Here is a 12186-nt window from a genome sequence, read left to right on the forward strand (position 1 = left end):
TAATGTGAGAAGGACGGAGAGCAGGGAGGATTGGAGGGCGCCAGATGGGGCACCGGGAGGCTGGGAAGGAGAGGAGGTACCTGCAGCATGAAATATGAAAAGTGAGATTGATGAGGGCCATTTGTACTTTAGAGAGGGGGAAAAAAAGGAGATTAATAGAGGTATAACATTTAGGGGAGGTATAGGTGTGGACTAAAAGGTCATGAGCTAAGATAAAGGGAAATTGAGAGAACTAATTCCAGTCAGGAGAGGAGGAGAGGATGCCAGAAGTTGGGATAAGCGAAGGGTAAAGAATGTGAAAAAGGGTCACATTCGCGCTGGGACGAGGAGGGGCTGATCAAGAGAAAATAATGACTCGAATCAAAAGGATTTCAGAAGCTTATCTTTATTTGCTCAAGATGGTTTGATAGTTGAAAGTAAAAGATACACAGAGAGAGAATACGGAAAGATTTTTTTTTTTTTAAGGTCCCATTTATACAGCATCAGTCGCTGGGTCAGCTGTGCAACTTTGACAGATTACAGTAGATCAAAGGAAAGCAACACAATCTTTTTTTTTTTTTCTCAACTCTTTCTTTTTCAGAACACAGAAGTCATGTCTTAAAAACAGCTGAATCAAACCGCTGTGTCGACCCAATGTTACAAACCCTAAGGTGGTGCAAAAGCTCTCATCTAGCGAAATAACATTAAGCAAAATTGGCTTAAAAAAAAGCATCAGGTAAGACGTGTGTGTGTTTGTGTTAAAGATTTATTTAGTCCTGAGACAGTGTAAGCATATACAGTATGTTTGCGTGTTTCATGTCAGTGTGTTTCAGACTCTGTTTGTGTGTGTGGACTGGACTGATAACACGACCGCCCCTTTGGAGTACCACAGCTCACAGATCAGATCTGAGTAACCTCAGGGAGGATCAGGATAATAAGCAACATGTCAATTTATTTGACTGCCACACACCAACATATCTGCAACATCTTAAAGGATAACTTGTGTGATTTTCTTTTTTTTTTTCTTCTTTTTTTTGTTATTGTCATCAAATATCATGAAATGACCAAAACCAACAGTGAATTAAATCCTACTAACAAGTATTATCTGTGTATCCAAAGAACGATTTTAGCGCCTTCATGGAGCGCCGTCGTTGTCCAAAAACTAAAAACACATTACTGAGCCACACTGCTGCAGTGGCTGACGTGTGATGTTGTATTAAAACTCCTCTCATCTTTCACAGCCGGCCAAAAGCATGTCTGCAATCTGTGTAAAATTGTTGCTACTTTAGCTAGAATACAAGCTCTTGTGAGTGCATATGATTCCACAGCTTGTGCACAGGTGCCATGAGGTAATGCACGAGCTTCCGACGACTTCTCCATTATTTATTACCACACAGCCACCAATATGTCTGCCATCAGATGGTCCACAAAGCAGAACCACGTAAGAATCTGGTATGGGTGTCTGCAGTAGATCTGGCCTTAGCGATGTAGTCATGTCAATAAATACATTGCAATTGTGCTCATTATTTAAAAAAATATGGGCAATGAAGTTCATTCAGAAACAGCTCCACACACAAATAGCAGGGATCGCTGTCATTGTCTCTGTGGAGTCAATTCATGTCTGAGAATTTAGAAGAAAAAGTACAAACAAAGACGTGCTTGAACAAGAAAGTCTAAGGGCAACAGCGGATGCTACAATACCCCGTCGACTCTGTCTGGGACCCCACGCAGAACTACGCGAGACCGGTGGCGCAACTGTGGTCAGTGTTCGCCATCCGAGGCAAAATGTGGCTGCGGGAAATGGGACCATCTGCGGTGTCGGGAGCTGCGTGATGGGGAAACACCAGGATGAAGTTTCATGTGTTACATGAGGCCCTGAGCTACAGGATGGACAAAACTAGCTGACAGCGGAACACCGGAGTCTGAAGGGGAAAAGCGGAAAATCGTTTGGTCCAGACGAGGGATGGGCATCGAAATTTGGTACTGATCGGAACTGGTACCCGAGTGGCGCAGGTATCGAACGGTTCTGCTATCGATACTGTGGCCAATATAAAAAAAAAATTTTTTTTGTATTATTGCTACATATTAGTTATCCTGCACATTTCATCTCACCGTTTGTCTATTTTTTCGCTATTCCTGATCCAGAAGAGAGACCTGTGTCTCAGAACCTCTGAGCAAGGCGAGGAACTCGTATCCGGCTCAGCGTCTGTCACCGCGGGAGAGAGCCCTTCCAATTTCTGATGCCAACTTAATTAGAGAGTGAAGCAATGCTAACGTCTTACGAGTTGAAAAGGAAGAAAAAAATAAAAAATCAGCAAGCGTTTACAGTACTAAATGTTAACCAGAATTCCAGAGACTGTACGAGTAATTGCAAAGTAAAGCTATGGTTTCCATTTATTTTGTGATGCAGCTCTAAAGAACAGATTGATAAACTCTATCATGCTTTACATACACAGTCAAGAGAGTTGAGAGTTAGTAGAACGGATTAATTGTTGGTTTTAGTCATTCTGTGCGCTTCGCCGTGAATAGAAAAAAAAAAAAAAAAATCTGAAAATCGACAAAGTTTGCAGGTAACTCTACATATGACTGCCTACAACAACCTCCAAACAAGATATCAGCAGTAAAAGCACATTTATAAAGCTCTGGAAATAAATCAAACGGCCAAGAATTTGTTTCCTCGCACCTCTAAAGCTACGTTTTAGGGAACAAAGGTCTGCGTAGTGCGTGTCTGATTTGATCTAGAAATGGCACCACGCACACATCAGAAGTGGGAAAAAAAAAAAAAAAAAGGCAAAACCACAGCCAGTGAGCAAAGAAAGGTGTACTCACTTCCTCCCGCTGTACGTAAACATGACTTCACTTCCTTCATATTTTCCTGAATTTATTCATACCCTTCATAAATCGATGAAAGTGCAAACACCATTCTTTGTCAGTCTTGAAGCATGCGTCACGTATGCACGATTCGTTTACATTGTATGAGTTAAATCATGTCTGTCCTCGCTCTGATTTTTACACTCCTGCGTGTTGTTTCGGACATAAAGCTACGTGACGGCACAGATCAAGTCAAAGTGCACAAGGTCAAAAGAAAGAAACGCGCAAAATGGGGAAAAAAAAAAAAAGGCAGGAAATGAGCGCCCCCGTCAGTTTGGCTGTAAAAACCCCCATGTCCTTCGCCCCGCGTCCTCACCCCTTCCCACCCACTGACCAAAACTCTGATGCTGATGTTGCACACCCCTGCCGGTTGGGCCCTGAGGGGCCGACCTGTCACACTGTGAGAGAGATGAAGCTGTTGTATCTCTGGATGTTCCTCTTGAGGATCTCTGAGCACGGCCCCAGCACACGCTCAAAGCGGGGCCTATCCAGCTTCACACACTTGAGGGGTCCACGGGCAACTACAGTGGCTGCCCTGGGACGGTTCAACAGCAGGGCGATTTCACCTGGAGGAGGAGGAGGAGGAGGAAGATGGAAGATGGAGAGAGGGCAATCAGCCGGGATGTCATGAAATTGGACTTGTCAAATATTTGGAAGTACACTACTACGAGTTTTTAGAGCATGATACATCATCAGTTGATGAGGAAATGTGTATATCGCAGCCTCTCAAATGCTAATATTTGCCATTTTTACGTCTTATATTATATCAAACAGAACATTTGTGGGTTTTCTGCTGTTGTCGGAAGACAAAACAAAATAGCTTATGGTGCGACTTTCGGGAGCACTTTCCACCTTTTTCTGACATTTTGACAAACGACTAATCTTTAGTTAATCATTAATGACAGCAATTATTAGTTGCAAACCAGACAAATTCTTGAAGAAATTGTAGGTGAAAAAAATTACATGTATAATTAAATATTCTACCTAGATGCAAAACAGCAAAAAAAAAAAAAACAGTAAAGTCCATTTTGCTGTGCCAACATTGCTTAAAATTCACCGGAGGACAATGAAAAAGAATTCACGCTCCATGACCAATGTAACTAGCCTTTGACATTCCTTTACTATTTGACATAGCAGAGTTGCTATTTATGTTTCTTCTTGCGCAATTTATAATTGTAACGTCAAATAATAAGTATAATGTAAAATAATTTGTGTTTCAACCAAATAGCATTTTGTGAGCGGTGCCAAGCTAGAAAGGGAAAGATTTCCTTGAGCACTCACCAAAATAGTCAGAGGGTCCGAGGCGTCCAACCTCCACGTACTCCTCATTGTCAGACCTGCGCTGCAGAACAGAGGCTATTCCCTGGACACAGAAAAAAGAAAAAAAAAAGTTGTATGAAATAAAAGAGACACGGAGGCAAGAGGAAGAACAGGATGAGAAGGAAAGGAATTAAAGGAGGAGGGTGTGTGTGAAGAAGGGAAAGAGGAGGAGGTGGTGGTGGTGGTGGTGGTGGTGGTGGGAGGGGGGGGGCTTTAGTTAGTAAGGGACTGAAAATCATCAGGAGGATTAAACTGAGGAGAAATTCCTTTGCTTCATAAGAACACAGGTGCACGGGATTTAGTCCACTTTTCTATGGGACAGACACCTGTTGTGTGAGACGCGTAGGAGCAGAGACACAAAACAACACGCACTCATGTATTCCAAACGGGTGGGTGGGTGGGGGGAGGGGTGTGTCAGGGAAACTGATTGGTTCTGCATTATTTCCTCCAGAGTGTAATAAATACAAACATCTAAGCCCTTTAGAGGCTCAACCGATTCCTCAGTGTCTCCCATCACATGATCCCTTCATCACCATTCACCCATTTCAAATGGAAACAACTGTCTTGTCCAAGATTGAGCGTACTCCAATATATGGTCCCTAAATGACCCCCAGAAAACTGGTGCACTTTCACTCCAATAGCTAATCGAGCGTAGTCTGTGTGTGCATCTGCAAACGTACACACACACGTGCATGCACGCACGCACACACACACACACACACACACGCACACAGCCAGGCAACGATAACAAGGAACACACACGGATGGATGCAGAGTCTAATGCAAACTCTGGCACTCAGAAAAGACTGCGCGCGCATTCACATGCACACATACAGTGAGAAAAAAAACAAAAAAACAACAGAGTGTGACAGCTGATATCTGCTGGAGAGACTGACTGGACTCTATCACAAGTAGAAGGAGGGGAATTTTTACTTCAGTTCACTGCGCAACCGATGTTCATGTTGTCATATTTTGTGTGTGTAGATGAGTGTGTGCTTGAAGCAGTGTTTTGATGCAATGCATATTCACGTGAACGGCCTCGTTTGGCGTGCGCGCACACAGATATCGGTAGAGTGCGCACTTCCATGTGCTTCGGGGCTGCTGTTACTGGTGGCGGGTAGAAATTCAGCGGCGGAACTTCCCAGCTCGTCTCAGACCGCGTCACATAACAGACTTGACTCTTCGAGCGCTCTCCCTCGCCGTCTCTAATCCTTTCTCTGCTCTCTCCACTCCTCGGTTGCTGACCGGGCTAATAATGCTCAATATGAATATAATGAAGCTTAATGAGAACTCTCAAGACTGCCAGCGACCCACTGCAGGCGTACAAAGGCGAGACTGTGTTTCAGTGGAAGGGGTGTGTGGGACTTGGTGAGTTTGTGCTTGAAATGAGCTGCGGACAAGTGGCTGATACTGACAAAGTACGGAGAACGCCGCCGCGCCAGTAAGACCTGGTCAAACTGTACTGGGATGCTTTTAGCACAACAACAAAACACAGCGGGGTGAATTTAGCTCCGGAGCAGGGGTTTCCTCACCACTTTAAAATAGAGCAGCAATGCTGGAGGTGACTGTGGCTGAAGGTGATGTTAATGCGTATTCAGCTTACTGACATGCGTGCTTACAACTTCTTTTTTTTTTTTTTTTTTAGTCATTGGTCCTTCCTTCTTTATAGTCGTGTTCCTAAGTTATGGTGTTGAATGAAGGACATATTGAAGTTGACCTTTGACCTTTTGAAAATAAATTGCCATCGCTGCATCGTTTCATTCTATTTGACATTTGTGTGAGATGTTGTCATAATAAGGGTCGGAATTCTTGAGTTATGGCCATAAACACGTTTAGTGGGGTCACGGTGACCTTTCACCCCTAAAAAAAAATAATCCTCGAGTCCAAGTGAACGTTTGGGCAATATTTGAAGAAATGTGTTCCCGAGGTTTCGCATTTACGAGAACGGGATGGACGACGAACCCGAAAAACATGATTAAAAAACATTCTGCTCATCTTAATCTCACTTCAGGTTTTCATCTGAATTTAGTATAAATATCAACCAAATTAAAAAAAAAAGTAAATATGAATTATTTTACATTTCTTTCCACTGCTGCGAATATTACGAGACTATCGAAAATATCAAGATAAACAGATGGTGGCGCTAAAGTCTCCCATCAACACATATCTCATGATGTCATCCTATTTTCCATCTCCCCAATGTAGCCAAAGATGAGTGACAAATAAGTTACCAGCTTCATGCACATCATGATTTATCTGGAAAGTCTGTTTTCATTGCTCATTGTCACATTTTATTTTATTTTATACATATTTTTTGGGGGGGGGCAAAATTCAGACTCTTAAATTTCTGGCATTGTGGTTAGAGTGCAAAAAAAAAAAAAAAAAAAAAAAAGAAGAGAAGAGAGATGTGAATGGGGAGAGACTCGGGTGGACGAGGTACCGAGACTCCTGTGTTTACAACCAGTTGATTCCTCTCCTTTCCATTCATGTCCAAACAAAGAGAGTGAGACAGTGCAGCACCGCAAGTACAGTAGTTCATTGGTGAGCGGGCCTCATCCAGTGTGGTCCAGATAACCATCTCGTGATGTGCCACCCCGGTGGTAGCACTCTGCTCCACAGATATTTCTTTTATAAACATCGGAGAGCTTCCCCATGCCCGACACAGTGCAACAAAAACAGCAGAAGAGGTCAGGCAGAGAGAGAGAGAGAGAGAGAAAGAGAGATGAAAACAAACAGAGAGTATGTATGAATGAAAATGAATGCAAACAAGCAGCAGAGAAACCACTGACTGTATATAAGGGAAAAAAATAAATAACAACAGAGAAAAGAAGAGTGCGAGCAAGTTTAAGCAGCAGCAGCAGCAATGCATCATCTGTCCCTCAGCTTAACGAGGACGTACAGGCAATCCGCTTGATCACAGTCCTGAAACGAAATGCACATTCACATGTGTGTTTACACTTCAACATGTTTACAACGCACAGAGCGCAGACCGTCAGCTCGTAGTGATGTGTCACTGCGTGTTGAAAATGAATATAAAACAACATGCTCAGAGAAAGTCAGTGAGGAGAACGGTGATATCCTGGGGTAGCCTGTTCAAGAGGCCACCCAGTACCAGCAGTCCCTGCACCTTCTCAGCCACACGCACACGCGCACACACACACACACACGCACACGCACACACGCACACACACACACACACACACACACACACAAATATCACTTACTGAATGTACTGCAGCACTGCAGCGTTTCTCACTGCAACAGCCTCAGGGCTGCTTTTTGAAGTTAAGATGACTCAAAAAAAAAAAAAATGGTTTGACTCAATCAAGACCTGTTAATCTTTACCTTCCTTCTTGTGGCTGCATATTTTCACTCAGGCAAGAATGATGACCTCACTCGTTAACGGCATTGAGCTTTAGTCTATAACAGCAGTGTTAAACTGTATTAGCTAAATTGCATTTCAGTGAACACACGCAGGTTACAGGCGGCCAGCAGGAGATGTATTGTAGACAATCGACAGAGGATTCCTTCCCTGGGTGACCCACAGGGACCCTTTAGACCCCTTCAGCATGATTACTTTCGCAGGGGGGGGGGGGGGGGGTGTCAAAGGACAAATGTACCATAACACACGAGTTGTTGTATAAAGTGACGACTGAGAAGAGAGTCAATACATTAGCGGAGCAGACGAGAAGGTGAACAACCATCACATGATTTTACAGAATTTTCTTCAAGAGACTAGCAGACAGTAACTTGAGATGTAGATGTGACTTGGACTCCAGTACCATTCAAATCATTTATCAGATCGACTTGATCTGAAACTGGACTTTTAACATCAGTGATTTGCGACCTCAGCAAGACTTCATCCTTTTGACATCGAATGACTTAATAATTAAAAGTGAGATCTCTAAATATACAAATAATGTTATGTAAAAGTATGTAACATATGTGCTCCACGCTTTCCAGACAACTCCTATGCTTTAGTCAATCAGAGAGCAGCCTATCAGCGACAGTGAGGGAAGGTGAGCTTCACACTCGACAACAGACATGAGTCTATAACTCAAACGATCTTATTAGTTGGTAAAGACTTTGCAGATGGAAACATACAAAACATCTATCAATGGAACTTAAAGTGATTGTAATCGTGTCACAGACATGTCATTGTTTTTCTTTTTAAGGCACATGGTTTTAGATTGATTACTGAGGAGGAAATAGTACATGTGAGGTCGTCTGTAGATTAAATAACAACACAAAACGGCAAAATAGGATTCAACAAACTACGTTGAGATTTAAATAAAACGACAGATTTTCTCACCTGCTATCCTCCTCTTTAATATTTCAGTTACATGTTTGAGATTGTTTTACTTTAATCCCGGTTTGATTGAAGACTACAGTTAGAGATACAAACCGTTACCATGAACCGGTGCGGTTGGTGTTAAAGAAGTATTCGTTATTCTTTTGGTAAATTTACTTTAATATAGTGTGCCGCTTAAAAAAAAGCGACTGAGGACTTTGCACCCAAGACTCGAGATATTAATTTGTCCCATTCTTGCTCACAGTTTAGTGACAACAGAATATGTGAAACATGAACGTAGGAGCAGCGTGATTTGAAACTCTCACTGACATCTACCCCTGATGTTCCGAAACAGCGAGGCACAGATGACACGGCTTGAATGTGTGACGAGGAACGAGTGTGCATGTTGGGTGAAGAGAGGTAGAAGGCCAGAAGAAGGGAGTTATAGGAGGGAAAAGCAGGAGGAGTTGATGCGGGAGAAGGTGAGGCTCAGTCTTCACGGCCCCCGGAGCCTGTGAAGGCTTGTTTGTACAGTGTGAGAAAAAAAAAAAAAAAAAGTAAACATGTCACTTTTCATTAGGGCCCCATTCCTGCCGGCAGGCGAAGAAAGTGATGTCTCTATACCACCCTTTTGTTAATCGTCCCCATCAGCAGCATGTAATTAGTGATTGTGGGGCTTGTCTTTGGCTGATGCACCAAAACCGCAGAAATAACAAAGCAGACAGAGGAAGAGGGAGGGCGGGGGAGTGAGGAGGAGAAGAGAAATCTCCGCCACGTAAACAAATATTGAGAGAGAGAAACGGAGTACAGGTACGCACATGAAAAGGAATCACAAGAGGAGAGGGTAGTGAGAGCGCAGGAAGCTGATCTTAATGCAAGACAAACTCACGCTCCAAAAAAAAAAATCCCTCCTCTCCCCTTTTTAACTTGTGGTCCTTTTTGAATCAGCCTCCTCGCTTACCCATGTGTCCCTGCCTTCTCTGACTCATCCTTCTCTCTCGTTCTCTCTCTGTGTGTGTGTGTGTGTGTGTGTGTGTGTGTGTGTGTGTGTGTGTGTGTGTGTGTGTGTGTGTGTGTGTGTGTGTGTGTGTGTGTGTGTGTGTGTGTCTCTCTCTCTCTCTCTCTCTCTCCTGCCTCCCTCCCGGGAGGCTGGGTCTCCTGACCCCGTGTGAAAGTCAGCAACACACATTCCACCACAGTCCACCCTGCTCTGGGAAAGTCAGGCTGCGCTGCACAAGAGATGGGGAGAACGAGAAAGCGAGGGAGGGAGAGGGAGCGCAAAGGAAAAGGAGAGAGAGACAGCAGAGAGGCGTTAAATAATGAACTCAGCTGCTGTTTGGTGCAGAAATTTGGTAAAAAAAAAAAAAAAAAGAAAACAAAGTCACTGCAGGAAAAGATGATGAAAAAGTCAACTTTGTTAATCCTCGTTGGTCCTCTTCCTCAGTGCGGATGCACCCCGCCTGTTTTTATAAAAAAAAAAAAGAAAAGGATGAGGCTCACAGTGTGACACGTTCACATAGACCTCGACAACAAACCGGAATGCGCTGACTGGCTACTGGATCCTGATTTCTCTTCCTCTCCCTCTCCCTCCTCCTCTTCCTCCTCCTCCTCCTCCATCTCTCCATCCTTTAATCCCACAGCTTCCCCTCCATATTTTTACTCCTCTCTGGGATGTACAAAGTCTCACACTGATGACTCATGCTTTGCTTGTGTCCTTTTCCATTTTCTGCATAGTCAAACTAGCTTTGAAAGGATTTCTGCAGCTTCTACTGGAGTCCCGCACTGGTGTATGTGTGAGGTGTATGTGAGATATACACAGTGCAGTCTATTAATATTTGGACAGGGACACCTTTTTTTTTTTTTGTCTGGTATGACAAGTAGCTCATTGGGGATAATGGATAGTGTCCTGCAAAAATGGTACATTTTCTCAATTTAATTTGAGAGAGTCTAAACAGTCTTCACATCAGATGGACAGTGTAGGAGGCTTACTCATTTTATACATACAGTACAGTACTTCCCGGTAGCATATCTTCCCTGGTTAGGCTCCTCCAGGACGGTACTGCAGCCGTCTTCAGTGTGACTTTCGGCAAGTGAAACACACACTGAGATTGACTGGTTGGGGGTCATGTGAAAGAATGAGTGCTACACCTTTAACCCAGCTTGGATGTGCAGCTCCTCAGTCAGAGCTCTAACTTCATGATAATGATTACAATTCAAATTCTGCGAGATTAGAGAGCCAAAACAACAGAAAATGTGTTGCTGTCCAAATCCTTGGAGACTGAACAGATGAGATATATTTAAAGAGAGGCATAGCTAGGAGAGTGAAATGAGGAGCTCCGGTGAAGAGAGAGAATGAGAGTGAGCCAAAATATGGATACGGACTGATTCATCACTCATCACTCGGCACCCTTGATAAAAAAAAAATCCACCTCTGCCCAAGCCACTCCCATGCACTGTAACCAACGCACTGCTCACAAGGACTATTAACGGACACAGAAAGAGTTGGACAGACATAGTAAAAGACAGAAAGAGTGACAATGTGAGAAAGACAGACAACATTTTAAAATAAGAGCAGAAGGGATAAAGCAAAGGACAAAAGCGACAGCAAACTCTGCCCCCCGCCCCCTCTAGACAGAGCCCTCTTGACTTGACCCTGGTGAAAGCTGCGTAAGTATGGAGTTAATCAAAAGTGTGTTAGGATGACAGGCAGGGGGCCCTTCATGAAGCCGCTCCAGGGGCCCCAGTTCCACAAAGCCTGCAGTGTGTGTGTGTGTGTGTGTGTGTGTGTGTGTGGGGGGGGGGGTGTATTCTTTGAACAGGAATCGTGGTTGAGGGCTGGAGCACCACCGGGTAGTCTGTCTGCTGGTGGCAATAAACGGGGATCAGTTCCGATGTCAGCAAAGAGCCCACCAACGTCTCTGTACGATGACATGTACATTAACCCCGGCACCGACCTGATGACACGTACACGGTCTCAGGCCCCGCATGTCAACACATACAGCTTAGAGGAAATGTGACAGTAAAGGGAAGCTACTACGCAGCATGTGTTTCTAGTGCTTTTCAAGAAAGCAACAAAACACAGACTCTCTCTCTCTCACACACACACACACACAAAGACACACATGAAGAGTTGTGTTTCCATCACGCCTTACATTGACATTGCAAACCTTACCTCTGTAATAATGAAGAAGTCATCACCAGGTTCTCCCTGCACCACTATCTTCTCTCCATCCTCAAACTGAACAGGCTCCAGAGCGTCGGCCACAGTCAGACGCTCCCACTTATCCAGAGACTCTGTGAAGAGACAACAAGTGTAGATCATGTGTTAATTACACTGATCTGTGCAATGTTTGATGCACAAACATGTATTTGTTTATGTTTCATGCCTTTTAAAGGTTGTTTTTTTTCTTACGTGTCCAGTCAGCTGGGGGGGAGCGATAATTTCCCATCTCAGGCTAATCCAGTCATTCATCAGGAACCATTACCATCTCCCCTGACTGCCCTCTTTTCAAGGAGGCTCATGGTGCAAAAACACCTTGAGATTGACCCCTAAATCTCCCTACTGCTCACTCTGCTGGACTGTGGTGACAGAGATCTGTCCTCTTTGAGGCTCACTCAGGTCCAATCACCCCAGAAAACAGAAAAAAGTTTGATCCCCATGACAGCCAAGTGCCCTTTACTCAGCGTAAATTACTGTAGATAAGATCATCTGGTGCGTGCTAAAG

The 12186-nt window shown here is 43.9% G+C and overlaps 1 protein-coding gene across 5 annotated transcripts in view; it reads right to left on the reverse strand.

The window, feature by feature from the left end:
• Window positions 1-369: 369 nt before the first annotated feature.
• Window positions 370-12186, reverse strand: part of prkar1b (protein kinase, cAMP-dependent, regulatory, type I, beta) — a 65211-nt gene continuing 53394 nt past the window's right edge. For all 5 annotated transcript variants that reach the window (XM_069702811.1, XM_069702812.1, XM_069702816.1 and 2 more), the window contains 3 exons: window positions 11634-11755; window positions 4132-4213; window positions 370-3416 (listed from right to left, as the gene is read on the reverse strand). In XM_069702811.1, coding sequence (XP_069558912.1) covers window positions 3244-3416; window positions 4132-4213; window positions 11634-11755 — 377 coding nt within the window. In that variant the 3' untranslated portion in view covers window positions 370-3243. The remainder of the gene's footprint in view (window positions 3417-4131; window positions 4214-11633; window positions 11756-12186) is intronic.

Source organism: Brachyistius frenatus, unplaced genomic scaffold, assembly GCF_029030835.1.
Source record: "Brachyistius frenatus isolate BFR_SWC_R1_liver_20210118 unplaced genomic scaffold, ASM2903083v1 Contig_43, whole genome shotgun sequence".
In the NCBI taxonomy this organism is placed as follows: domain Eukaryota; kingdom Metazoa; phylum Chordata; class Actinopteri; family Embiotocidae; genus Brachyistius; species Brachyistius frenatus.